The sequence below is a fragment of the Diceros bicornis genome, chromosome 4, assembly GCF_020826845.1.
Source record: "Diceros bicornis minor isolate mBicDic1 chromosome 4, mDicBic1.mat.cur, whole genome shotgun sequence".
NCBI lineage: Eukaryota > Metazoa > Chordata > Mammalia > Perissodactyla > Rhinocerotidae > Diceros > Diceros bicornis.
In genome coordinates this window covers 12,551,676-12,579,114 of record NC_080743.1, presented here as the reverse complement: position 1 = coordinate 12,579,114, position 27,439 = coordinate 12,551,676, and the positions used below count along the sequence as shown (strand labels likewise).

General features: G+C 39.5%; 1 protein-coding gene across 1 annotated transcript; it reads right to left on the bottom strand.

Annotated features, from left to right (window-relative positions):
- Positions 1–9,341: 9,341 nt before the first annotated feature.
- Positions 9,342–27,431, bottom strand: TYW3 (tRNA-yW synthesizing protein 3 homolog). The gene is made up of 6 exons (XM_058538303.1): positions 27,121–27,431; positions 24,259–24,339; positions 22,756–22,854; positions 22,466–22,537; positions 20,040–20,173; positions 9,342–9,826 (listed from the first exon to the last, which is right to left on the bottom strand). Exons 1-6 carry the CDS (start codon positions 27,292–27,294, stop codon positions 9,601–9,603), a joined length of 786 nt encoding a protein of 261 aa, XP_058394286.1. The 5' UTR covers positions 27,295–27,431; the 3' UTR covers positions 9,342–9,600.
- Positions 27,432–27,439: the final 8 nt, after the last annotated feature.

Below are 27,439 nucleotides of genomic sequence, written 5' to 3'. Positions count from 1 at the left end.
AGTTTCTAAATGCCAAGGAACCAGGGCTCTTTGGCTGATTCTATGGCTAGGGGCAGTATAAGATGAACCTGGAACATCTTCTTGTGCAAAACAATAAGGAAATGCTCAAAACCTGATGGGAACATGTCAAAAGAGCATGGGAGCCAACTTGAAGTGACCCCCACTGCCCAAATCTGGGACAATATAAGCATTAAAATAAAGAGTTATAGCAATAGATTATAACCCATAGAATAAAATAACAATCCATGAATCTGTATTGATCTCACACACACATACACACACACACACACACATATGGTGAAGAGGAAGTTTTCTCTTGAAGTAGATTGTCGACTAGCAAACACAGAAGGAATAAAGAACTAGTAAATTACCATTTTGCAATCATCATAGTAATAACAGATTCAGACAAGAATTATGCTAAAACTAGTGGGTAAAATTTTGATGATAAACAGGTTATTTACATATTCTCAAAGTATAGCATCCTACAAATTTCTTATTAAATACAAAAGGAAAAAATATTACCTTTAGAGTGGAGAAATCAGGCAGATACCACGTTAACCAAATGATCAACGTTAACATCACCAATAATGGGATAAACTGAAGTCATGTGACACCCTAAGTGACACATGGACAAGAACACATCATTGCTGTAGTATTCTTGCCAAAAATGCATAACCTTAATCTAATTATGAATAAATATGAGAAAAATATAAATTGACAGCTATTAAAAAATCCCTCTTTGTGTATTCCTCAAAAATGTCAGTGTTATGAAGGACAAAGTTTATTAACTGATTATTAAAGATTAAACGAGACTAAAGAAACATGAAAGCTAAATGCAATTCATGTTCCTAAATTGGATCCTGGACCAGAAAAACAAATTACTAAAAAGGATATCATTGAGACAACTGATGAAATTTGAATAAGATTTGTAGATTATATAAATTACATTGTATAAATTTTAAATTTCCTGATTTTTATATTTGTGGTGAGATTACATGAGACTATCCTTGTTCTAAGGAAGTATGCATTGAAGTATTTAAGAGTAAAGAGGCATGGTATCTTCAACTTACTCTCAAATGCTGCAGTAAAAAATGTTTATATATACATGTGTATATATATATATATAATATATATACACGCATATAACATATACACACATATATATAAAAAGAGAGAGAGAGACAGAGGGAGATGGAGTGGTCAGTCTGGGTAAAGTGTATTCAGATGTTCTTTATACTATTATAACTTTTCTGTACATTAGAAATTATTTCAAAATAAAAAGGTTTTAAAAAGGCTTGCTGTAAAAACCGACAGGACCTATCACCTTTGGTCACAAAGTATATCTTGGAATCTTGAAATGCTGGATCTGGAAACTTGCATATTTTGTGAGATATAAAGCAAGATATTATGCACATAGTCAGTGTCCTCTAAGATTATTTTTCCACTCCAGTCCCTTAATTTTATCAGTCATGTAATCAAGATTCTTCCAAGAAATGAATTTCTTGTAATGAATGAATTTCAGGTAATACAATTTGGTTAGGAATTTTGGTTAGATAATGCTCCTGAACTCTCATACAATGTGTTTATAAATTGAAATAGTGTAGAAAGTACTTGTTAAAAACCAACAATATGCAAGGCATTGGACATACAAAAGTGATGGAAATACAGCTTTCTCCTTTAAGTAGTCAAAGTTTAATAGAGTGGTGGTAGTGAATGTATATATGTGCAATTAATAAATATCAAGCTACTCCTTGATATGTATGATTATGGAGGTGTAAACCAAGTGCCATGTAATGTATAGCATTACAAAGTGTAGCAATGGGAAAGTGCTATGGGAAGACAGAGATGGAAGAAGTTAATTCTGAAATGGGCTATCAGGAAAGATTCTCAGAAGAGGCAACATGTGAGCTGGGTCTTGATTGATGAGTAGAATTTTTTGTCACTGGACCAAATGTGAGTCCCCTTCATGGTGAGTTAAATCAAACTATGCCAGAAGTAGTTGTCACACAAAGCAGAAATTTCATTTGCAGCAGGCAGCAAAGAAAATGGAGACCATAGAGAATAATTTCACAAAGCTATGGTTCCCCAAACATGAGGAGCAGGTGCCTTTTATTTGGCGTAAGTGATGAATATGCACAGAGGTAGCTTTATCTGGGGTCGTGCACAGATCTCCTTTCTTGCACACGGCACCTTCTGCGCGTAGCACCCCATTGCCATCGTGGATCCTTCTGGTTTGGGCCAGTTCTGTGGTTTGGCCATCTGACAACATTCTGTCTCAATGGGCCACCTTAGTTCCTGTAAGCATGCATAACTTCAAAAGGAAGTGCTAGGTGTGGCAAGTTGTTTTAAGGACTGCCCAACTACTCTGAGGAACTATTAACTGCTGATGGGGCTTTTCTTTTGTAAGCAACTAAACAACAAGCAACTCTTTAAGCCTAAGTAACTCTCTAAGCAACTTGGGCAGGGAGCTGGTGACAGAATTGAAAGAGTATGGAAGAATCTAGGCAGCTGTGTGACAGTGTCCGCAATACAAAGTCTTTAATAATGTTACTAGAAGGAAAGCTCTGTGAGGGTAGGGACTTTGTCTTGTCTTTATATGACTGACACATAGTAGGCACTCAACAAATATTTGTTAAGTAATAAATAAATAATAAAACTATTGTGCAATTGTTGTATATAGGTAGGAATGGCAAGTAAACAATTTGGTCATTGAGAAAGATTTCACTTTTCTTCTTGCATGACTTATATTTGGAGGAGGGACTTTCTTTTCACTTATCCTTGGATTAGCTAGAGAAAGTAGGTCATTTCTATGTCATACAGATGTATGAATAGTTTATGCTAATAAAATTGACAGAAATATCTGGAAAAGGGTATATAGAAAGGAAAAGGAATTTCTGGAATCTTTAAATAATCTGCCACTGATTTGAAAATGAACCAAACAGAACTGCTAGAAATAATAAAATATAATCTTTGAAATGTAAAACTCAGCGGGCCAGCTAGACAGCAGATTAAACACAGCTAATCTACTGTTAGATTAGAAGAGGGAGTGAGTTTACTGAAAAATAACCTGAGTAAAGGACACAGAATGAAGCGTATAAAGATAAAGAGATGGAGGGGAGGGGGTGAATGAAAAGGTTAAGAGATATGAAGAATAGATGGATAAATTAGGTCCAATGTATGACTAATAGTTTCAGAAGGAGAGACTAGAGATGAGGAGAGGAGCAAATTATGGCCTTTAGCTAATAATTATCAACATTGGCTCAACAATTGTAACAGAAGCACCACACTAATGTAAGATGTTAATATTAGGGGAAACTGTGTGATGGGGGTGGGTGCTAGGGAGGTATGTGAGAAATCTGTATTTCTCAATTTTTCTATAAACCTAAAAGCGCTCTAAAAAATGAAATTTAATAAAACAAATAAATGTGCAATGAGTTAAAATTAAAGTATACATTGAACCATTTTAAAGGCAAAAAGAAAAAGAGTTGAGAAATAAATCCTTAGCAAGAACTGAATGCATAAAAATCCAGGATGTTAAACGGTTGAGTTTAAGAACATAAGCATTTAGGGGTATTAAAATTATTTTGCATTAAGAGAAGCCTGCATGTTGAGAGCAGCAGGATAGAACAAAGAAAGGAGAGGCCTGAGGGTCAAAGCTCATTGTTAAAGGCCAAAGATCCTAAGCAAAAAATATTCCTCATTATAAACCTTATATGGCAGTGTTAGATTTGCTCCCCCTCCTCCTACCAGATTGAAGCCAGTTCAGGGTCCACCCATAGAAGGGTGACAACAGCTGTTTTTCAAGGTTCTGCAACACTTAATCCAGGAATTTACACAACTCCTGTTGAAATGGGGGAAGCCTTTGTTTTCAGAACATGGTGCTCCTCACCGCCTTTGCTCTCATTTGAAGTCCGGTGGCTCTGAAGAAGGATCCATTCACTTGCTCTTAAGTTTAGCCACTGAGACCTTTGCCCTAGCTTCCAAAACATCAGTGGTGAGTGCTCAGTCCTTGCAGGCTCCCAAACAGCCGCCCGTGGTCCTGCCACCTCAGGGGTGCGCGTGTGAGCAGGCGCCAAGTCCCCAGCACGTTGCAGAACCTGCAGCACCCCCCTTCCTAACGCGGGGAGGAAGGGTGAACACCCATTCTCCTCTTCAACTCGTAAAGCACCACGCCTCCAACCCAGGGCCAGCCTCAGGGATGTATAACTGTGCAGCTGCACAGAGCTCTGTCCTTAGAAGTGCCCTGCACTTGACTTAATGCTCTGTTGTTGCCATTTTATAATTCTTAAACGTTTTTTAACAACGGACTCTGCATTTTCATTTTGCACTGTTCTGTACAAATTATGTAGCCGGACCTGCTCTAATCTCTTATTTATTGTGTAATATACTGACATCATAATATAGTTTAATTGTCCCCAAGTACTAACCAGGCTTACCAAGGCTGGTGCCCATAGGGACCTAGCGTTGAAGTGGGAAGGATTGCAGCAGGTGAGTCAGGGAGCCAGTAGGGGGCGCTGTGACTGTGGCGAGCAGGAGAACAAGCTTTGTCCAAAAGGGGCCCCCAGTTCTTGGCTCTGCTAAGTGTTGTCATGTGGGAATGTGGGCCCGGTGTAGCCAGATCTTCCAATTTGCAAAGAAAAACTAGAGATATACTGTTAAAAAAATGAAATCATCATATTTTAAAATATTAGCTCATTTAGAAAAAAGATCCTTTGTGTGGGCCAAGCCAAACACATCTGCTTGGTCATAGCTTGGCCATTAGTTTATGACCTCTGGCCCAGAATTTCAAAAACAAAAGCATGTTTCTTAGTTTCCCTCCCCGTTTCTCAATAAATCTGACAACTTCTTTTTCCTCTTTTAGTAGTTAACTCATAGGCGATATAGAGAAATGGAAAATCCAGGCCTTAGGAATAAATGCCTGCCTCCATCCTGGGGGAAGGAAAAAAATTCCTTTCATTTTGGATGGAGCAACAACAATGAAAACAAACCACGAGATAATTCTCAATAAGTGATCTTATATATTAAATTATTACTAAATTGCCCTACTGCAGTTACTAATATTGTTGATCAGGCATGTGAATTGAATACATAAATAAAATAACATATTAAGGGATGCTAAGGAGTGAGTGGAAGTCAATGTCTTCTTGGGTTTATGGCCAGCACCTGGTCTCTCTTCTCTACCAAACTAAGAGGTCCAGGGTGGTTCTGTTACCTTAGAGAAAGGGACTAGGAGGCAGCCCCTCTCTTCCAGATTCTCATGCATGTACTCGTTTATAGAATCTTTGGAATACATAGGTCCCTGGGGGATCAGTTTAAATAAGTGAAGGAAAGTCAATGGATTATGAGCGCTTTAGAGAGATTTTTTTTTTTTTTTTTTTTTTTTTTTTTTTTTGTGAGGAGATCAGCCCTGAGCTAACATCCGCCAATCCTCCTCTTTTTTTCGCTGAGGAAGACGGCCCTGGGCTAACGTCGGTGCCTATCTTCCTCCACTTTATATGGGACGCCGCCACAGCATGGCTTACCAAGCAGTGCGTCGGTGCGCGCCCGGGATCCGAACCAGCGAACCCCGGGCCGCCGCAGCGGAGCGCGCGCACTTAACCGCTTGCGCCACCGGGCCAGCCCCTAGAGAGATTTTTAAACAGCAGAATGCATAGTCATTCCACCACAGGCCTCCCTTCCCCAAACACCGCCTCCCCCTTTCCTACAGGGGCTTATGTATTTAGGGCTTAGTTTTAAATTGTTTCTCTTCTCTTTCCATCCACCTGCCTGGCAGATATTTCCATATTCTATTCATTAAATTAGAAGAAATGGTCCAGACATTCTGACACTGTAGGATTTCTTTCCTGCCCAAAATCCCTTCTGGCAGGACTGCTATATATGTTAGTATATAAGAAGGTGCACTGTGCTACTCATATTGTCATGAACGGGAATGTCCCCTCCCGGAGCCATAAGGAGTTCAATTTATACAGCTGTACGTGTTGCCATTCCTCCTGGCAACTGCCTTAGACCTAAGGATAAGGACTGTGACTTAACTAACACGTTAGAAGCTCCTGCTTATCCTCCTATAGTACGTATACACAAAATCTATGACCCAGGTACATTGCAACATCTGATCATCTCACATTCTTTTTTCTTCATTAAAAATCTTCAATTCCTCATCAATCCCTTCAGGATGAAGTCTGTTACCACTGGATTCTAAAACTGCCAGGCTGATTGTATCAGAATCATTTGAATGAGTTGGTTAAAAAATAAAGATTTCTAGACTCCAGATTGAAGATTCTGGCTTGAGAGATCTAGAGTAGGGACTGGGAGTCAGTGTTGGAGAAAGCAGCCCGCATGCCCTGTCCTTGCTTGGGTAATTCTGACGCACAGCCATGCTTAGGAAATGCTGGTTCACCTCGACACTGGACTACAAGGCCCTTCATAATTGGGCTTCAACCCAATTGACTCATTTCATACCATATGTTATATTTCAGCTTGTCTGGAATATTTACCATCACTGAATATATCATACTCTTTGGTGCCTCAATTACATTACACATTCCCCCTGTCTGCAAGAGCTTTTCTTGGATTCTTCTGTCAAGTGAACTTGTTTCCCGTCCTTTAAGTCCTAAATGAAATGGTATTCCCTTGAATTGGACTTCTAGTACTCCCTCACCCAAAATCAATTATTCCCACTTCTAGGTTCTTAAAACAGTATGTATTATAAAAGTGATCCTCAAAAAGTGTTGGTTAGATACTCCCCCAAAAGAATTTTTAAAACTACGTACTTGACATCAAATTTATTTGCATCGTTTATATCATAAGTTTAAATCACTACCAGTGATTTAATTTCTACCGACTCTCTATAATAAATATATGCCATTGCTTTTTCAATATATCCAAAGTAATCTCAATACCTGTCTTAGGTCAGGTTCCTGCAGACGAGGACACCATTCTAGTGCAAGTGATTTATTAAGCAGGCGCTCCCAGGAGAAACCGTAAGGGAGTGGGAAGAACATGCGAGGATTCAGGTGAAGTCCCAGCCTCGGCCTGATGCTGCTGGGAGCTTAAACGGCAATTGCACATCCGAGTTCATCCCACTTCTGGGCAACGGAGATGTCTTTTGGAGCTCTGCATTTGTCATTATTGGCTATGAGACCCTGGGTGTGTATGTGTTGGTGGGGGGTGGGGGAGACAAGAAACAGACTTCCAGATTTTTCTTTGCCTATTTTAGGGTGGAGAGGCTCCAGTAGCCTGAAGTCAGAGCAGCAAAGCGTACAAGCTGGGAGATGGGGCGCAGCACTAAATTAAGGGATCTGTGTCTATTTGGATGGGTTCCAAGGGTGTCCTCAACACCTCAACAATGTGATATTAGCAATAATTTTAAACATACATTAGACTTCTGATTCTGGGAAGATGGAGTAGATATACTTTTTCCTATTTCTTCTACTAATTGCAGCTAAAGATTCTGAACATTACATATAAAACAAACATAAGACTCTGAAAGGTGAAGAGGGGAAGGTGGGCTGGCTAGGGATCTCAGGACCTAAACAACACAGGGGTGAGCTCCCTGGGTTTTCCTATCTCACATGTGCCAGGCTCGGCACTGGAAAAGCCAGCAACCCAGAAATGCCAGTGGGCTCAGACAAAAAAAAAAAATCCCATCAAAAGCCTGCTCTTTCTAACCAAAGAACCAGGAAAGGAACAGTCTCTTGTCTCTCACTAACAAGAGAGCGAATGTTTAGAAAGGAAACGCCCTACCAGAGAGGCCCAGCAGTTAGCCAGAGCATAGGAGACAGGGCAGGGCAGGAGAGTTGGGAGTCACTGTCTCAGAGGGTAGGGCTACTGGAATGGATGAGGTGGCACAGGTGAAGAGAGGAATGCAAGATGAGGGCCAAAGACAGAAACCTGACAATGCCTACAGCATTATTACTCTTTGGTTTACAATTAGGGAACTTTTAAAAAGACACACATGCCCTGGAGATTCTTGGGCCCTTTCTGTATTTTTGCAAAGTTCTAAAGATGATTCTAAGGTGCGGTAAATGTTGAAACTGTTAAAGGACTGGAGAGAAAAAGAATTGAGAAGGATTCACTATAAACAAGGAAATAATTTAGAAGACAGCATTCAGGATGCCGTGAAAGGACAGACTCGTGGGATGTGCGAGTGGTCACCAGAGCCAGATGCTGCAGGCTGGCGAGGAGATGGGGGACTCTAAGGAAGGTCTTTCTGAAACAATGAGACAGAGGGCTGTATTAGCAGTCTTCCTAAACGTTATGGGAATATTAAAAGAAATTAGGAAAGTAAATATCAGGATCTTGTTTTCAAGGCCAAAAAGAGAGCAGTTCAGAGTTAGGATAGAAAAAGGCACTAAAGAAAAAACCTCACAGTTAACTTTAGAGCTGTCTGGACACTCTCTTATGATTTTATTTAGAGGACAATAGATGTCTCAGAAGTCACTCTATTTTAAAAATGAGAGTACAAAATATGTTAGAAGGTAAGCATCTGAGTTACAAATCTAATTTATATAAAGACAAGCAAATTTTTAAAATATTAGGAAATGCCAAAATCACAACTCAATGTTTACTACCTTATATAACTTTTGTTTGATGTTCTGGTATTTTTATCTTATAATTTATTAGTTCTATGACTAGTAATTTCCCTTTAAATATATAATTTTTATGACGATAGATCCTGAATATAGTGTGAAAGCATCTTCACTTTATAATGAAAATAAATGGAAAAGTAAATAGTAACGTACATGCAAAATAGTCTATCAATAACTGCTTTCACATTTCTATTTAACTTGATCCTATGGTGTAAATACAGTAGGTATTAGAATTACTATTCTGCAGAAGAGGAAATGGAAGCCCTTGGAAATCAAGTGATTTGCTCAGGGATCTCCAACTTCTGTGTAGCAGTCAGAACTCAAACCCAAGGCTTCTGATTCCTTGCAGTTTTCCACAGCACATTCATTTTCTTAAGATTTCTGAGTCTTAAGTTATCATTTCTGTTCAGGCTCAGTGACAAAACATGCCGACCTGCCTCATGGAGACCATGCAGTGGGGAGCTCTGGTCTGTGAGCAGTAACCGGGAAAGATGGTTCAGGTATCCTGTCCTGAACAAAAAGGGTATCAGTTGTTCTATCCCCAAGGTTAAAAGAGAGGGAAAAACTTATCATTGGACTCCATGGCAACAAGAAGCAAACTCTGATTCCCCTTTAAAGGGTGGAGATTTCAAAAAATAAGTAAAATATTACTATGATTTTTATTTAAATATTCCTAATGTTAAGGTTCTCTTGAAAAGGTATTATAGTTATCCTGTTTTGCAGAAGTAGAAATTGAAACTTGAAAAAGAGAGAGACATTAAAAATCATAATTTTATTTTCGTAATGAATCTCTGTGTGACTAAAAGATGATATTTAATCAGCAAACATTATACACAGCTATTTTAAAAAGGCATCTATGTTTATAAGATGGGTTTCTCTAAGATATAGAGAAAATTAAATCTTGCTTTTCTGAATGCCTGATACACTCAACAAACTAAAATACTCTTATAAAGAGCAGCTCTACAATATCTATTAGAAACATTATTCTACCAAGACACTTCAGAACCAGATCTTAGTAATCTTCAGGGAAGATAATAACACTGACTCCTGGATCATCGTCATCATCGTTTTCAAGTTCTTTATCATTTTCTTCAGTAACACATCTGCCATGTGCTTTTTCTGGGTTTCTTTTTTTCTTAGGAGAATATGATGATTTCTTTTGCTCTTTGATTTTCTCTCTGGGATATGAGTTAGTAACAGCTTCATTTTCCAAAGCATGTTGTAGGCAGTTGTAAAACCTGTAAAGAAACAAGTACTCCTGTTATATCTGTGTGTTCTGAAACTGAATGACTGAAATAGACCTAGAACTTATAAATTATATAAATTTGATGTCTCATATTAACTTTAAAATATAAAATGAAGCAAAGAAATAATATGCTTCTTGCCTTTATAATTGTTTAATTAGGAAAAGAAATATGTTTTCAGTTTTTTAAGAACAGTCCTAAAAATTGGAGTGGAATCACCTCCTGACAACCTCTATCCTACCTCAATTTCTATTGCATGTAGGGGTCAAACAAAGAAGGTGAAAAAAAATTATTTCTTTGTAAAAAGTCATTAATGTAGTAGAGGCTCATTTTAGAGATTTTGGAAAATATATGAAGTTACAATACACGTCACCGCTACATAACTACCTAGAAATAACTACTCTCAATAATTTTCTTTCCAGTTTTATGTATTCTGAATTATGTATTTATATATGCACACATATACCTACTGTCTTCTACACAACTGTGGTATCACATAGAAAGTTTTACATTGTTTTTTCAAATTTAATATTTATTGAAAACATTTTCCATATCATCAAATTAACTACAAAATAACACTTCCTAATGGTAGTATAACATTACGTCATCTAGATTGGCCTGAATTTATTTTCAAATTTTCCCTAATACAAACAACATGACAAACATTTTTGAAAGTAATGTGATCTGAGTTTCTAGCTATTTCTTTTTTTTTCTTTTTTGTGAGGAAGATCAGCCCTGAGCTAACATCCATGCCAATCCTCCTCTTGTTGCTGAGGAAGACTGGCCCTGGGCTAACATCCGTGCCCATCTTCCTCCACTTTATGTGGGACGCCCCCACAGCACGGCCTGACAAGCGGTGCATCGGTGTGCGCCCGGGATCCAAACCCGGGCCGCCAGCAGTGGAGCGCACGAGCTTAACTGCTACGCCACGGGGCCGGCCCCTCTAGCTATTTCTTTACAATAGACACCTAGAAATGTAATTACATAGTTAAAAGGTATAAACATTTTAAGGCTCTTGATAAAGACTGTTTTCCAGAATGGATGTTCAAAACACATGCTTCTAATAGCAGTACTTGAGAGATTACTTCACCCATACATTGAATATTTCCATGAAAAAATATGCTTTACTTTGATAGGTGACAGTGGTATCTCATTATTTTAATTTTCATTTCTTGTTTGCAAGTGAAATTGAATATTTTTCATTTATTTATTAGCTATTTGAATTTTTTAAATGTAAATTTTTATTTACTTAATTTTCTACTGGAGTTTTAGTGTTAATTCTGTGATACAATAAATTATTAGGTTTCTGAAAATTCGGCTTCATTTCTCTTCTACTCCCATAGTAACACCTAACATGGTACTCTGCGTCACACAGGAGCCTCTGGCACATGCTGGAGGGCAGCAAGGTGGCATGGTGGGTTACATGCGCTTCACACCAACCTTCCATTGAGACAGCTGAGGTTGGCTAATTCCAACCTCACTGAGTCCTGATTTCCTCATTTATAAAACTGGATATTATCCTGTCCCTAGTGGGGCTGTTAGCAGGTTACAGGTAATATATGTACCTGGCACAGTGCCTGGCACAGAGTAAGTTTTCAATAATGACAATTTTTATACAATATAAACTCCATGAGATCAAGGACTCCATCTATCTTGTTTTCCATTATATTCTTAGTATATAGTGCAGTGTGGACACACTTGGTAAAAATATGCCAAATAAGTGAATAAATAACTACTGAACAAAAAAAGTAAATATGGATTTATTATCCTAGGTCCCAAATTAGAATGATCTGGAAGTTGAGAACTCCCTTGCCATTGTAGGAATCTCATCATGCTTTTATATCCTATTATAACGGGAGACTATGATAGGAAATTTTTGACCTCTACAAAATAGATTGCTATTTGGACCAATTTTCTTCCTTCTTTAATTCAATAAATAGGCTAAGTTCTACCTGCAAAGGCTCCAAAACTGCCCTAAAAAAACCCCAAATTCACCTATTTCCAAATAGTCCACAGAACTCTAACACGTACCTAACATGATCACTATGTATCCTGTCCATATTTCAAGAATGCATGTATTCACCACTGTACACCCTGATATCCAGCACCATGTTGGCATAACAGGTGCCCAGTAAGTGTTTCTTCAATGAATAAATCAATCTCAGAGAGGGAGGTACAGTAAAAGGAAAAACAGTATAGTAAGAGGTATAGCAAAAGCTTTGAAAAATATTAACTGAGATATAACGTTTTAGACTCTGTTCCATGGTAACAACCTTTCCATTCAATGCACCCTTTATGTCCTTTCTTAACTAAAACGCAGCCTCCCCACAAAGACACCATCTGCCTGCATTCCTCTCACATGGAGACTGCTGCTTCTTTCCATATCCCACCCACCAGAGTTGAGGGATGAGGTCAGAATTCAGCTGGCTCCCCAACACTTTGCCAGACTAAACTCATGTCATCTACCATGTCATGTACCAATATTCTGTTCAGTCCCTTACATTCACGAAAGTTCTAGGCTTGGCTTGGTCTTCCTCTCCAGGTCTTGTTAGGAAACTTCAAGAACTGGTTTTCTTCTCACCTTCCACACTGCCTATTTAGAATGACTTAATAAAATGACCCAATAGAATGACCCATTTTATCTAAAACATAAATCCAGGCATGCCACAAAATGGTGTGAATCACCCTTATTTGGGTGTAAGAGGCTAGCCGTGATATGCAACTTCTATCCTTCTCCACCCAACCCTGTACTTTAGACTCAGGTAACCAAGTCTTTTTTCTGGATTATACTTTATTCCTAGAAAATTAAAGGTAAGATTAAATTGCTCTTTTATGATCACAGAGAATTAACAGCTTGTGTAAAATATCTTATCAATCACATAAAAAAAGGTAACTAGAGAGGAACAGGTGCCTTACTTCAGTCTTCCACTAAAGAACCTAAGAATTCAAAGCTACATCCTTGGGGACCAAAAAACAACTGGTAAAATGGAACAAAGACCTTTTGTGCTGAGAGCGAAGAATAAAAACTTCAAATACTTTTTCCTTTTCCTTTTGTAAGGGAACTTTTACAAAGTCCTTTGGGAAACTATCTTACTCAATAAGTCAGAAATTTGCTTTCCAATTACATGTTCTCCCCTCATACCATGACCCTCGACACAGCCTGCTAAAGCCCAGTTCTGAAAGTGTAATTTTCTCAGCTCTCACAGGCAACAAAAAGAGCTCAGAGGATAAAAAGAGACGTATGCTCAGGCAGCTGGTTTTTCTGCCCCCTCAAAAGAAAATCAAACTGTCACCAGTTCTTCTACCTCTGCCATCGAGATTCTCATGCCATAGGGCAACCTGTGCTTAGTTCTCTTCATGAGAGAACTTTCCAGGCCAGCCCTGGGAAAATGCATTCTTGTTTCTCAAGTCAGTTAGAGGACCACTTGCAATAAAAGCTGCTATTTCTTTGACTTCTGAAATAGGAATATTAAATTAATGAAATCTAGGCACAATTTCACACCATTTCAGGCTTCCATTATTCACAAATAATAAAGAAGCCTATTCTTATAGATTATGTATTTGAGTTTTAACTGATTAAGCTCTGTCTATCATTTTTATTAAAAAACATCTATGTCACAAGGCCTGTGCCAGGTGCTGGAAACAGAGGTTTCTAGCCCTTAAGGAGCTCAGGCTTTCATGGGAGCTGCAGAGCTGCAGAGCTGCAAAGACACATTCAGTATGCCATGAGAAAGATAAGACAAAGTGGGAGCACACTGCTTCAAGCGAGATCATGAAATGCTCCATGGAAAAAACCCAATGCCTGGGCTAAATGACAGGGATGAATGGAAGCCGGCTAGGTGACGGGAGAGGAATTATGAGAGGAAAAAGATGACGGAAGGGGACATCCAAGGAGAAACTATCAGAATTTAAAATATGTTTTTACTTTATATTATTTATTTCCTTGATCTTAAATATCTAGGGAAATGTGTGAGTTATTTATTTACCTGCTTTAGTTCCATTTTTAACAATAAGACTAGCAACTATGGAGTCTAAGACACCTGTTGTCCTTGACTCCTCCTCCTCTGCCCCCATTTCTAATCTGTTGCCACGCTCTGTTTCTGTTCTGCAGCATCACTCCCATTCACCTTGTTACTCAGGATCCTGTAAGTCTTACCTGGACTATGTAGCAAGACCTACAAGGAGCACCTGCTCACCCCATCTCTAAGCCATCCTACTCGTCTCCCAGAATAATCATCCTAAGACTCTGAAGCCTTAAAAGTAGCACTACTTTACTGACACCAGTGTTCACTGCAGCCTTATTCACAATAGCCAAGACTTGGAAGCAACCTAAGTGCCCATCGAGGGACGAATGGATAAAGAAGCTGTGGTGTATATACACAATGGAATACTACTCAGCCATAAGAAACGATGAAATCCAGACATTTGTGACAACATGGATGGACACTGAGGGTATTATGCAAAGTGAAATAAGTCAGAGGGAGAAGGTCAAATACCATATGATTTCCTTCATTAAGTAGTAGATAATAACAACAATAAACAAACACATAGAGACAGAGATTGGATTGGTGGTTACCAGAGGGGAAGGGGGGAGGGAGGAGGACAAAAGGGATAATTCGGCACATGTGTGTGGTGATGGGTTGTAATCAGTATTTGGGTGGTGAACATGATGTAATCTACGCAGAAATAGAAGTATAATGATGGACACCTGAAATTTATACAATGTTATAAACCAATGTTACTTCAATAAACAAAAAATTAAAAAAAAAAAAGTAGCACTACTGAATGAAAAAGTCAGTTAACTAAATTTAACAAACATTTATTAAGCACTATTTTCATGCTAGACACTCAGAAAATAATGAGTAAGAATTGTCTCCAAAGATGATATATAGATGGCCAACAGGCACATGAAAAGATGTTCAACATCATTAACTATCAGAGAAATGCAAATGCAAACTACAATGAGATATCACCTCATGCCTGTCAGAATGACTATAATTAGTAAGACAGGAAACAACAAGTGGTGGAGAGGATGTGGAGAGTAGGGAACTCTCATACACTGCTGGTGGGAGTGCAAACTGGTGCAGCCACTATGGGATGGCGTAGTGGTTAAGTTCGTGCACTCCGCTTTGGCAGCCTCGGGTTTGCAGGTCCCGATCCCAGGCGTGGACCTACGCACCGCTTATCAAGCCATGCTGTGGCAGGTGTCCCACAGGTAAAGCAGAGGAAGATGGGCACGGATGTTAGCCCAGGGCCAACCTTCCTCAACAAAAAGAGGAGAATTGGCAATGGATGTTAGCTCAGGGCTAATCTTCCTCACCAAAAAAAAATGAAGAGCAGGACTATCATATGATCCAGCTATTCCACCCCTAGGTATTTATCCAAAGAACATGAAAACACGAATGCGTAAAGATACATGCACCCCTATGTTCCTTGCAGCATTATTCACAATAGCCAAGACTTGGAAGCAACCTAAGTGCCCATCAAGGGATGAAGGGATAAAGAAGATGTGGTATACATCAACAATGGAATACTACTCAGCCGTACGAAACGATGAAATCCAGCCATTTGTGACAACATGGATGGACATTGAGGGTATTATGCTAAGGAAAATAAGTCAGAGGGAGAAGGTTAAATACCACATGATCTCACTCATGAGTAGAAGATAAAAACAACAACAAACAATCACATACAGACAGAGACTAGATTGGTAGTTACCAGAGGGGAAGGGGGGAGGGAGGAGGGGGCAAGGGGGGTTTAGGCACAGGTGTGTGGTGATGGATTGTAATTAGTCTTTGGGTGATAAACATGATGTAGTCTACACAGAAGTCAAAATATAATGATGTGCATCTGAAATTTATATAATGTTATAAACCAATGTTGCTGCAATAAAAAAATTAATTAAAAAAAAAGAAATTTTCTTTGCCTTTGGGGAACTCAATATAATGTGTTCACTTTTAAGTTTCTTTACTGTTTATGATTAAATCCATAAACATTTATTGGGTTTCTACTATGAGCTAGACACTACCAAGGTTTTAGGATAAGAGATTTTTAAAGTGTGCGTTTGTGGTCGGTGGTGGGGACAAGTCAGTCCTATTTTCAATGTGACCATGTTGTAGTGGAAAAAAAAGATACACATGCAATTAAATAATTGTAATTTAATATGGTTCACACGTCTGTTTTGCACTGAGGCATAAGCTGTATGATACTGGTAAGCGATAATAAGAATCTGAACCAAGGAAATGGCTATAGGGTTGAGACTAGGATAAGAAAGATATGAAGGAAAGGCTGATGGGATACTGTAGTTAGACATCTTCAATAGGTTATTGGGTATATGGGCCCAGGACTTGGGAGAGATCTGGAAGACCCACCAGTATATGGGGAAGTAGCTGAAGCAATGGGCCTGGGACAGAATCCTGGAGAATAATGTTTAACCAATAGGTAGAATAATAAGAGAAATCCAGACGGAAACTAAGAAGGAGCACCACAAGCAGGAAGGAAAGCAGCAAAGTGATATAACAGCAATTCTCACAACAGTTACATGAAAAATTGCTCAATGTCACTAATCTTCAGGGAAATGCAAATCAAAACCACAATCAGATATCCCCTCACACCTGTCAGGATGGCAATTATCAAGAAAACAAAAGCAACAAGCGTTGGCAAGAATGTTGAGAAAAGGGAACCCTTGTGCGTTGCTGGTGGGAATGTAAAATGGTGCAGACCTCTGGAAAACAGTATGGCACTTCTTCAAAAAATTAAACAGAATTACCATCTGATCCAGCAATTCCACTTCTGGGTATATATACCGAGAGGAACTGAGAGCAGGGATATCTGTACACCCATGTTCATAGCAGCATCATTCACAATGGCTAAAAAAAGGCTAAAAGGTGGAAAAAACCCAAATGTCCATTGATGGATAAATGGATAAATAAAATGTGGTATATAAATACAATGGATTATTATTCAGCCTTAAAAAGAAATGAAATTCTGATACATGCTACAACATGGATGAATGTTGAAGACATTATGCTAAGTGAAATAAGCTAGACACAAAGGGACAAATATGGTAGGATTCCACTTATATGAGGTACCTAGAATAGCCAAATTCATAGAGACAGAAAATAGAACCAGGAGCTGGGAGTTTGGGGAATGGGGAATGATTATTTAATGGGTACAGAGTTTCAGTTTGAGATGAGGAAAGGGTTCTGGAGACGGATAGTGGTGATCGTGGTGGCTGCATAATAATTAGAATGTACTTAAGGCCACTGAACTGTACACTTAAAAATGGTTAAGAATGGTAAATTTTATGTTATATATATTTTACCACACACAAAAAAACCACCAATGATTGGAAGTAGATTCATTTACTTTGTCTCTACGATTTCCTTTATTTTTATCAACAATATTATATGCCAATATATTCAGCCCCTTTTATTCTACAATTTATTTAACATTTATTTTCTTATTACTCAGTTGGCAAAAAGATCAACATGGTTAATTTCACTCTACTCAGCCAAATAGTGGGTTCATCTGACCCACATCAGTCCTGATCTCTTATTAATAGATATAAAGATAGCCTTCCTCACATAATTGGTAAGTAGATCTCCAAATTTCATATTTTTCACCTGGAAATCATAATATATGAAATTATCTTACTCTTTCCACTAAGAAGTAGGATTGTTTTTCACAAACAAGACCTTTTTTCTATTAAAAATATTTTACCTTTTAACTTTGGTTTTCACATTTCCAGAATATTTCTTGTTGCTGAAATGTTACTCATTAGGATTTTAACTTTTAAAAATTCTCTTACTAAAGCTATTAGAATTGTGAAACTTTGGTCCTATGACAAACCAATTTTAGTATTCAGTGTCTAACTGTAGAACTCATCACCTCCAGTTTATTATCTTTTCTCTTTTCAACATCAGAAGAGTAACTTTCTTTGCATTTGGTTGCATACACAGCTGTTCCCAAAGGAGCACCCTAATTTGTTCTCCCTTTCTGAATTCACATGTAATCTTCTAATCAGTATCTTAAGACACTTTTTAACCTTCTCTAATTTTTCCCTGATTTTGTATGATGAGCATGGCTCTCTTGATAGCAGCACGCACACTATCACCTCAAAACACATTTTTGAGTCAATGGATTTATAGCATAATTTGATTTTATAGTTGGTGAACGTGGCTCAATTAACTTCACCAGGTGTACGGTTAGTTGATCTTGGGCTATATTTATAATCCTGTTGAAATTCAAGTAAGGAAACAGAGAAACTGATTTGCTACCTCCTATGTTTTAGCAAACAGTCTCGCTGGAATACTGTCGAACAAATGAAGTAAACTTTTGGAATGGTACCAATAAGTACCTACAGACAGTTCAAACCCTGTAGTCTGGTGGAGTGGCTGGATGCTCTTCAGCTTCTTACCTGAAATCACCACTTTATTGAGAAGGTTCACTCAAAGCACCTTGTGGCCAGGTAACCTCTCAGCTTCTTTCAACAAGGATTCTTCGAGAAAATTAGCCCTAGGCTGGCCCCGTAGTGTAGGGGTTAAGTCCGGCACAGTCCGTTTCGGCGACCCGGGTTCACAGGTTTGGATCCCAGGCGTGGACCTATACCACTGGTTACCATGCTGTGGCGGCAATTCACATACATAATAGAGGAAGACTGCCACAGATGTTAGCTCAGAGCTAATCGTCCTCAACAACAACAAAAAAATTAGCCCTAATGCCCTAAGACATCCATTGTATACAATGAATTAACTTCTCCCCAATCTTTCTAGATGGTACAAGTTATATACCATCCTTGGGAGAACAGAGAAATAGTCATTTGAATAATTTTGTGAATTCTGTGGTTCAACTGAGAAGCCCTGGTTGATAGAGCCTGGATGGTGGTACTGATGTGATTATAGGTTTGTTCTCACATGAATTAATGAAGAAAGAGAAGGGCTATCCTATCCTGAGAATCCATGGCATGACAGAGACAGGGACAGTCATTATACATATGCTACCTAATGTATACTAAAATTGTATACTAATACTTGAGGGAAATACCCTCAAGTTAGAGATAAGAAAAATGAAGCCAAGAGAATTGACTAAGTAGTGGTAAAACCTGGATTTAACTCGTTCTGCCTCTGAAGCCTAGGTCTACCTCTTCCCATCAGGCTACACCACTACCATTGGCACTTCTGGCCTTAGCTACCTCAAAAAAGTTCTAGGTATTAAAGAATTTTAAGCAGGGAAGTTAAGCAACAGGATTCCTTTGCACTTTACAGATAGGATTCTGATGGTGATATGGAGAATGGCTTAGCAGAGACATACTAGAAGCATTCTGCTATGAGACAAGCTAATGAGGCTATCACAATGGTCTTGAATGAAGAAAGTGGCAGTGAGGATGGAGAAAGAATGATTCAAGAGTTATGCAGGCAGTGACTGACTGGTTGTGAGGTGGCCAAGGGGGTGGGAAAAGGGAAAAAGAAAATTATAAATGACATCAAGTTGGCCATCATTGCCTGAAGAACTAGAAAGGGTATGTCTTGCTGATGGCAGGTCAGTGGCATTCTTTTCATACATGAAAGGCAGCATAACAGTCACTTCTTTATATCAAAAACTCTATTCTTAGGAAAAATTTGGAAAAGAAAGTAATGTAAGAGTTTTACCTGCCAGGATGCGAAGTTTAAGAACAAGAGAAGTAGAAAGATGTGAACTGATAGCCATGATCCTTCCTACTGGGACAATTATGGCAATTCCAGATCTAATCCATGAAAGGAGTTGGGTATTGAACTAGCCAGAGGTGTAAGATATTTATCAGACTAAAGTTAACCAGACTGTTCTCCTCAAAAGGAGATTCTAGGTATCTCCAATAGATCACACCCAGGGGCAGTGTGCACCTCTTCCCTGGCTGCCTTCAACTGGATCAGTTACGGTCTCTGTGGCTATTGGGCTCTCTTACTTGAATGATTACATTCCTCTCCTTAATGCCTGTTGCTGGGAGTCATGTGTCCCACTCTCCTCCATGGGGCGTCCCCCTTCTGCTCCCTTTAGTGCCCATCACAGCTGCCTACTCTCGTCTGTTACTTTGATCATCTTTTATTACTGGTGATAAGGTTACAAGTAGAAAAGCAGTTGGGAGTATAAACTGAAGGTGGTGTGCAATAATATTTTCAAAGATGACCTAGGCATGTAAGGATATCATGGAAATATCCAATTAATATACCTTTCAATTCTCTTCTTGTTTTCCTCCATTTTTTGGTTTGCTATCTTTAATAGGAAGTCGATATATTCCTCTGTCACCATCAGTTTTCCCTTATGGCTTAAAGGAACTTCTAAGCCATGTGTGCTCCGGACAGCCTACAAAGAACAAACGATTTAGATATGAAGACTTATGTACTAGAGACACTGAAGACAACTAAAGAAAAGTCCCAGTCAGGGCTGTGTTTAAACATAGTCAATTAAAGTTACAGCATTTAAGATTGTGCTTTGATATAATTTAGCTAAAAGTTGAATCAAGGGAGATTACACAGATTTACCCATCATATAAAGTCATTTCTAAAGAAAGTCATTCTGCACATTGTCTTTCAGAGAAGCAGATAATATCAAAGAATCCAGTAACTTGAACACTTTCAATCTCACTAAAGCTTAGGAAGCTTTAATACACTATTTAAGGAAAAGAAAGATATGAAATCTCAACAGAAGCTTCAAGAGAAAATCAAAATGGACTGGATGCAAAAGAGCCTCTTAGTGCTGCTTGAGCAGAGTGTGGGTACAGGAATAAACCATGCCTTTTTATCCCACAAAGCGGGGGCTTTCTCAGTGCTTTAGGGTTGCCAATCTCAGTAACCCTGTCCATGAAACAGTCAACATGTTCCAAGTAAGTCCAAACACTGGATATAGGTGAAGAACAACAACAAAAACTATCATGAGGAATAAATATTCATTTGCCAAACCTTTACTGAGCATGTGCAATGTTCTAGGACCCAGGTAAGAGGTGAAGATACAGGATGAATATAACATGGTCCCTGCCCTTAAAAGCTCACACTTTAGAACAAGAAATAAAGAAGTGAACAAAGAATTACAATACAGCACAGGTGCTATGATGGGAGAAACACGTACACGTGTGTGTGCGCACATGCACACGCACACACACACACACAAGTCTAAGGAAACGTACAAGACGAGCAGCTAACCCAGACTGAGGCCTTGGCTTTATGGGAAAGGTGGCATTTGAGTTGGGATTTTAAAAGATAAGTTCAATTTCACCAGACAGAAAAATGGGGCAAGGCGGGCATTCCAGGCAGAGAGACAATTTATCTATGGTCATGGAGACATGAAAAGCATGATACGCTTGGGAAACGACTAATAACTTTCTATATGGCTGGGGCATAAGTATGCCAGCAAGAGATGAGCATAAATAAGCTAGATGCAAAACAGTTTGCGTAAGGCCTTGATTATCAGGGACAATATTTGGAGACCATGACTTTTTTAAAAGGGGGATTCTGACAGTATTGGTTGGAGAGGCTGAAAGAGAAGATGGACAGACAGCAGGAAGACCTGTCAGGAGACCCCTGAAAGACTGAGGTGAAGGACAAGGAGGGCTTAAGTAGGGGCAGTGGCAGAGGGCTTGGAGGTGGGGTCAAGTGTGAGAAATTAGAGGCAGATGTGACAGGACTTGTAACTAATGAATATGGAAGATAAAGGAGAGGAAGGTGCAAGAATGGCTCTGCTCTTGCTTGGCCACCAGATGCAGTGGGGAGTCACATGGGGACACAAAGGGCACTGTGGGCTCAGATTTTCTATGTAGTCAGGCTTTATGGGTGTCTTCTTGGTAAGTGCCCTTTATTTGGGAAATAGGCTATTCATTAAAAATAGACAGAAGACAGGAAAGTCTAGGGAGCTAGAATGGAGGACAACCTGAAATAGTTCAAAAGCATACAATACGTGCCATACCAAACAGCAAAAGCAACAGTAAGTACTACAGGAGAGAATAAGGCAAAATCGCTAGGGGTTGGCTTGGCCAGGAAAGGACTCAGAGAGGGGGAGGGTCTTAGAAGGGGCCTTAAAGATCATCTAGCCCAGGGCTCAGCAAATCTTTTCTGTAGGATAGATAGTAAATATTTTCAACTTTGTGGGCCATACAGTATCTGTCACAACTACTCAATTTTGTCCTTATAGCACAAAAGCAACCTTAGACAATAATTAGTCAAATGGGTGTAGTGGGATCTGGCCCCCTGTGGGCTGGACCCCTGATATGGCTGAGAAAATGCAGACCCTGAGAGATCAAAGAGCTTGCCCAAGTGCATACGGCATAGCTGTGGTCCCACCAGTATCCGTGCAGGGGACTTTAGACCTCCTGGCTGTGATTCTTTCCACCACATCATGGTGCCTATTTAATTGGGCCTTGACTATTGAGGATGGGGAGGGCACAGAGAATCAGGTGATAAATAAGTGGAGGAGCATACTGTAAAATAAGACTGGAAATGTAAATCTAACAACTCCGGACTCTGCCCTGGAGGAAAGAGTAAGTCCCCGAGGGTTTCTGAGCAGGGGAATGGCAAGAAGCTGTGAATAGGGAGAGACCAAAGGGTCCAATCATCTGGATCACTTCACGCTCAAAGAATTGCTTTTTGCCAAAAGGTATCTTACCAACATAGTCTTTCCTCTCTTTCCCACTGTTATGCCAGAGTTCCGGAAACCAGAATCTATTGCCACTGAATGCTGTAAGAAAATAAATTTGTTAAATTCTCATAATCTGGCTAATCAGATAAACTGTTTGGATCTACAAACTGCTGAAACATATATAACCCCAAACCTGTAATTAAATGAAAAAACTAGTTGAGTAAACTAACATCACATTAATTTTTGGTAGGAGAGTTAAAGCTTAAAATTCAATCTACCCCCTACCTATAAATTCAAGAATAATTACAAAATTTTACCAGAATCTGTGCATCCTGCAGCTGTCGACACTGCACATGAAGAACAAATGGCTCAAATTTCAAAGTGGCATCACCATTCGCTTTCTTCAGCGCTACAATCTAAACAAATGGAAAATGTTTGTATCAGACACAAACATATGATCCTGTTCTTTGAAGACTCTTTATCATACATAACTTCAGTTTTTCCCAGAAACTTTGAGACTCATTCAGGAGCCTTTTTCTGCAATAACTTTTCACTCTGCTTTCTTAGTCCTCTTTCTCCAAAAACTTATTAATCTGCTTATTTTTTTTAAAGACTTGATTTCTAATTCTCCCATAAACCTTCTGTGTCATTCTTTCCAACCATACCTTGAAAAAGTAAACTACCACCACTCTATTTAATTCCATAACAGATTTTTCATTAAGCAATATGGTATGTAAAGAGAGACTAGAAAGTCTGTTTAAATGCTCTGTTGTTAGACTCAGGTTTAAGATACGTGTACTATTATGTCTGAGCTGGAATTTACATAAGGCAGTTGTAATCTCTGCCTAGTATCCCTGGGCAGCATCCTCCTTCCTTCACACCATTTGATTCTGGTGGGACTATCAATTGTGACCCCGCCACTCATCAGTCCTGCCATTGTAGTATCAGAGACACCAGGGGCCTTGGTCTGATCAAGGCCAGGGGAGAAACCTAACCCAAGCAGGACGACTCAGAGTCTTCTCTGGGAATGACACATGGATCTGAGGAAGAAGAAGTCTTTTTCTGCTGGGGTTGCTGGCAGCTATCTTTCCTGCCACAAAGACCACTTGCAGCAGAAGAGAATAAGGGCAAAATGCAGAGCACCAGGGCCCAGAGATGGAGGCACACTGAGTACTCGGAAGACAGCATGGGAGCACCTGACCCAGGAATGGCCAATGCCAGGTCTACTCCTGCCTTTTCCAGTTAATTAAATTATCTTTTTTGCTTAAGATAGTTAGAATTGGATTTCTAAATTCACTGGGAATGTCAAGCGCCTGACTAATACAAACTTATATGAACTCATCTCAACATTTTAATGTAGGAAACTAAATAATCCAGCACAGATAGGAAGATGTTCAAGAAGCAGTCCAGGTAAGTAATGTATAATTTATTTACATCTGTGTGGTAGTAATACATAAATAGTGCTAATCCCTTTCTCCTAGCTCCTTTCTCCTTCTACAATTTGTTCCAGGTTACAGTTATCAATGGCAGAACTGAAATCAAAATTTGGATCCAATATGTGTCCATTGTCCATGAACGTCTCTGCTATGTCCAAGAGGATAGTCTTGTTGAGCAGCCGTAAGTAATGCTTACATACATATTTACACTTTCAGCTCCTACAACTCAAATAAACCACTGTAATGAATGCTCCTTAGGCTTTATAACCTTGAGTCATTATAATTATGCACATAAGTCACCCTGAATTTTCTATTCTTTTCATATATATTTAAAGTGACTGCAAATTAAAAAGTATAGTTCTAAATTTATATGTAAAAACTTACCACATCATCTTTTACACAAGGTTTGTGTGTAACCAGTAGCCAGCAACAGTTTTGTTTTTGAACCTCAAAACCATTTATACCCTAAAAGAAAAAAGGAATAATTTAATTTAATCATATAATATTTACAAAACTAAGTACAATGCATAGCATTTTGTAGGCTTTCTTAAATTAATAATGCCAAGTGGTGTTTTTAAGTATTACTGAAAACAATTCAATAGGCTTTTGGGTAGTGTTAACCCCAAACAAAAAAGCAACCAAATTACTTGAGATAGAAAATAACTTATTTATTTATTTTTTTTAAGATTTTATTTATTTATTTATTTTCCCCCCAAAGCCTCAGTAGATAGCTGTATGTCATAGCTGCACATCCTTCCAGTTGCTGTATGTGGGACGTGGCCTCAGCATGGCAGGAGAAGCAGTGCATCGGTGCGCGCCTGGGATCCGAACCCGAGCCGCCGGCAGCGGAGTGTGCGCACTTAACCGCTAAGCCACGGGGCCGGCCCGAAAATAACTTATTTATTAAGGTAAAAGTACTTAATAAATATTTTCTGAAACATGGTCACACTTTTGTCAGGAGAAAAGGGATTATTACAAGGGTTGTACACTAGTAAGCCCTGAGTTGTACTTGAGATGTTTTGTTTGGCTGGCACGATATTAAAAAAGAAAAAAGAATTTGAATTCCTTCTGTAAGAAAGCACTGTCCCAATCCCACACAGGACCCACCACCTTTTACTGACACCTGAGCCGTTCACACCTTTAATACATCCCGATCTCCACAGGCAGAAATGTGTGACCTCTTGGATTAGACTTTACATGTAGCCCTGAAGGGCAGAGCTAGGACTGAAAGGGCAAAGTTTAAGGAAGGCAAATATTTTAACACTGAATTTTTTTGTTTGTTAACTGGAAAACTGTTTATTTGCAAAGTTCTATTAGGTACTTTGGGTATAAACAGATTCTACCCTCAAAGATACTGGAAAGAAGATGCAGGAACGCATGTGACTTTGAAATCACTACACTTTTACAAAGTGACTATACAGCGGGGCCACAGGAGACTCTGCGCTCTGGCCTTGGAATGGGGAAGAGCTGCGCTTGTCTTAAATAACTGGTTTGTTTTCACTGAATGACCTCAACGACTTATGTATGTAATCTTATGCTGACCGCTCTAAATCTTAGAGCCAAATGTGTGGCCCACCTCTAACAAATTTATAGAATCTACTGGCATGTTTTGAGAACTAATGCCTTCACTGGCTTTATCTTATCTATACTCCCTTTATCCAGACTTTCTCACTTTTTATTTTTCTTCTTGTATTGCCTTTTCATAAGTTGTTCCAAATCCTTCCTGAAATAAGGCAAAGTGAAAATAAATACAAGGTATGAGTTAATACATAAAATGAAAAGAGGTTCAGAAAACATCCTAAGGCAGTTCAGAGGAAGCAGTCATTCCTTCCAAGTGGATGTGGATGTGTGTGTTTGTGTTCGGGTGAGAGAGGGAAATTTGGGGAGTCATGTCTCAGGTATGAGGAGATGCAGAAACCATTTCAGGAAAGATAAACATGAGAAAGGCAGGTAATGTAAGATGAAAATGAGAATAGTTCAGTTTAGTAAATAGATAAAGATGAAGAGAAATAGTGGAAAATAGGGTTGAAAGATATACTAGAGGAGGGGTTTGGATTTTCTCATGTCGAAAAATGTGTAATAAAAGATTTCATCATAGACGAGTGACATGCACAGAGCCGTGGTTTAGAAAGGTGAATCTGTTCACAGTGTGTAACATGGTTTGGGGTAGAAAGACTGGTAGTTTAGTGACCTTTTAGGAAACCGCCATAGAAATCCAGATAAGATAGGACAGCAGAAATGAGGAAGAGAGAGAGCCAGCCGAGCATGAGTGCCAGTGCTCAGGAGGCAATGGAAGCAAAAGAAAAACGAACAGGCCCACTAATCGGGGAGACCAGCAGATGATCAGTGAGGGATCTAAACAATGAGCATATGAGTATGCTGTCTCCTTTCATGCTCTGGATGGAATCTGCAAACTAAAATTAACACAAAAAACTTTTACAATGCACTTAATAGGGGCCAGGCACGGTGCTAAATGTTTCGAATAAATTATCCCATTTCCTCTACACAAAATCCCTATGAAGCCGATAACCTTTATTATCCTCAGTTCATGGAACAGGAAGGGGCTGAGTTTAGATAACTTTCCTAAACTCACATAGCCAATAATTCCCATAACTGGGTTAGAATCTAAGCAGTATCACTCCAAAGTGATACTGCTTAGATACAAAGTGATACAAGCCTGAGGGCTTGGCCACATCTCGGACTATAGAGTACTGTCCTACTTACTGTAATGTAAAAATTACCAGAGCTGTAATGATGGAGTGAGCCACTAGGAGGCAGTGAACTTCTTAACCCTGGTGACGTTCAATCAAGTACGTAGTTAGCATGATTTGGTAGAGCGGCTGAAGAGGACAGGCCAGGCTCGCCAGGCTGGAAAGTCTTTGTAAGTTCCCTTAGTATCCAGAGAATCAAATTCTCTAATCCTTGCAACTCAAGCTCATTCCCAGGCCAGCAGTTTCGGCATCACTTGGGGGCTTGTTAGAAATGCTGAGTATCAGGCTCCACCCTAGACCTACAGAATCAGAATCTGTACTTTAAAAGATCCCCGGGTGATTAATAGACACATTAAAGTTTTAGAATCACTGGTCCAATTCACCCGGGAAGTTTCAAAGATAAAGAAACAGAGACCACCCACCAGAAGGACAAACACTGACAGGCTGGACTGGGGGGTGTTGCACGGGGTGGGCACAGGGCTCCTGGTGTTGCACACTACGGGGCAGGCGCGGGGAGGGCACAAAGGGGGCTCACCCCGTCTAGGAGGATGACGCGGCCAGCGCAGGAACTGGTGGTGAAAAACTCTTCTCGCCCATTCAGGAGCTGCACAAGCTCTACCACATCCTCGTCCACACTGCCCTTCCGGCTGAGGTCCGCTTTGCTCAGACACTGCGCCTTCCATCTCCTGAACTCCGCGCTACGATCCATGCGATGAGGGATTTAGGGTCTGTACTTTCCCGTCCGCCGTCGCCTTTCCCTGGGGGCAGCCATATTGAAGCGAGTGGTGGCCGAACAGGTCCAAACTTCCTCGTCGTTCCGAACTCAGGAGACTCTCGTGGCGTCCTCTGGGGGC

Coding starts and splice junctions, on each gene's coding strand:
- TYW3 (XM_058538303.1), bottom strand. CDS start 27,294: ATGGATCGTAGCGCGGAGTTCAGGAGATGGAAGGCGCAGTGTCTGAGC. Junction 22,538..22,755: donor TGCAGGATGCACAGATTCTG/GTAAAATTTTGT, acceptor ATTTTCTTACAG/CATTCAGTGGCAATAGATTC. Junction 9,827..20,039: donor AACAAGAAGAGAATTGAAAG/GTATATTAATTG, acceptor GTTTCTTTACAG/GTTTTACAACTGCCTACAAC.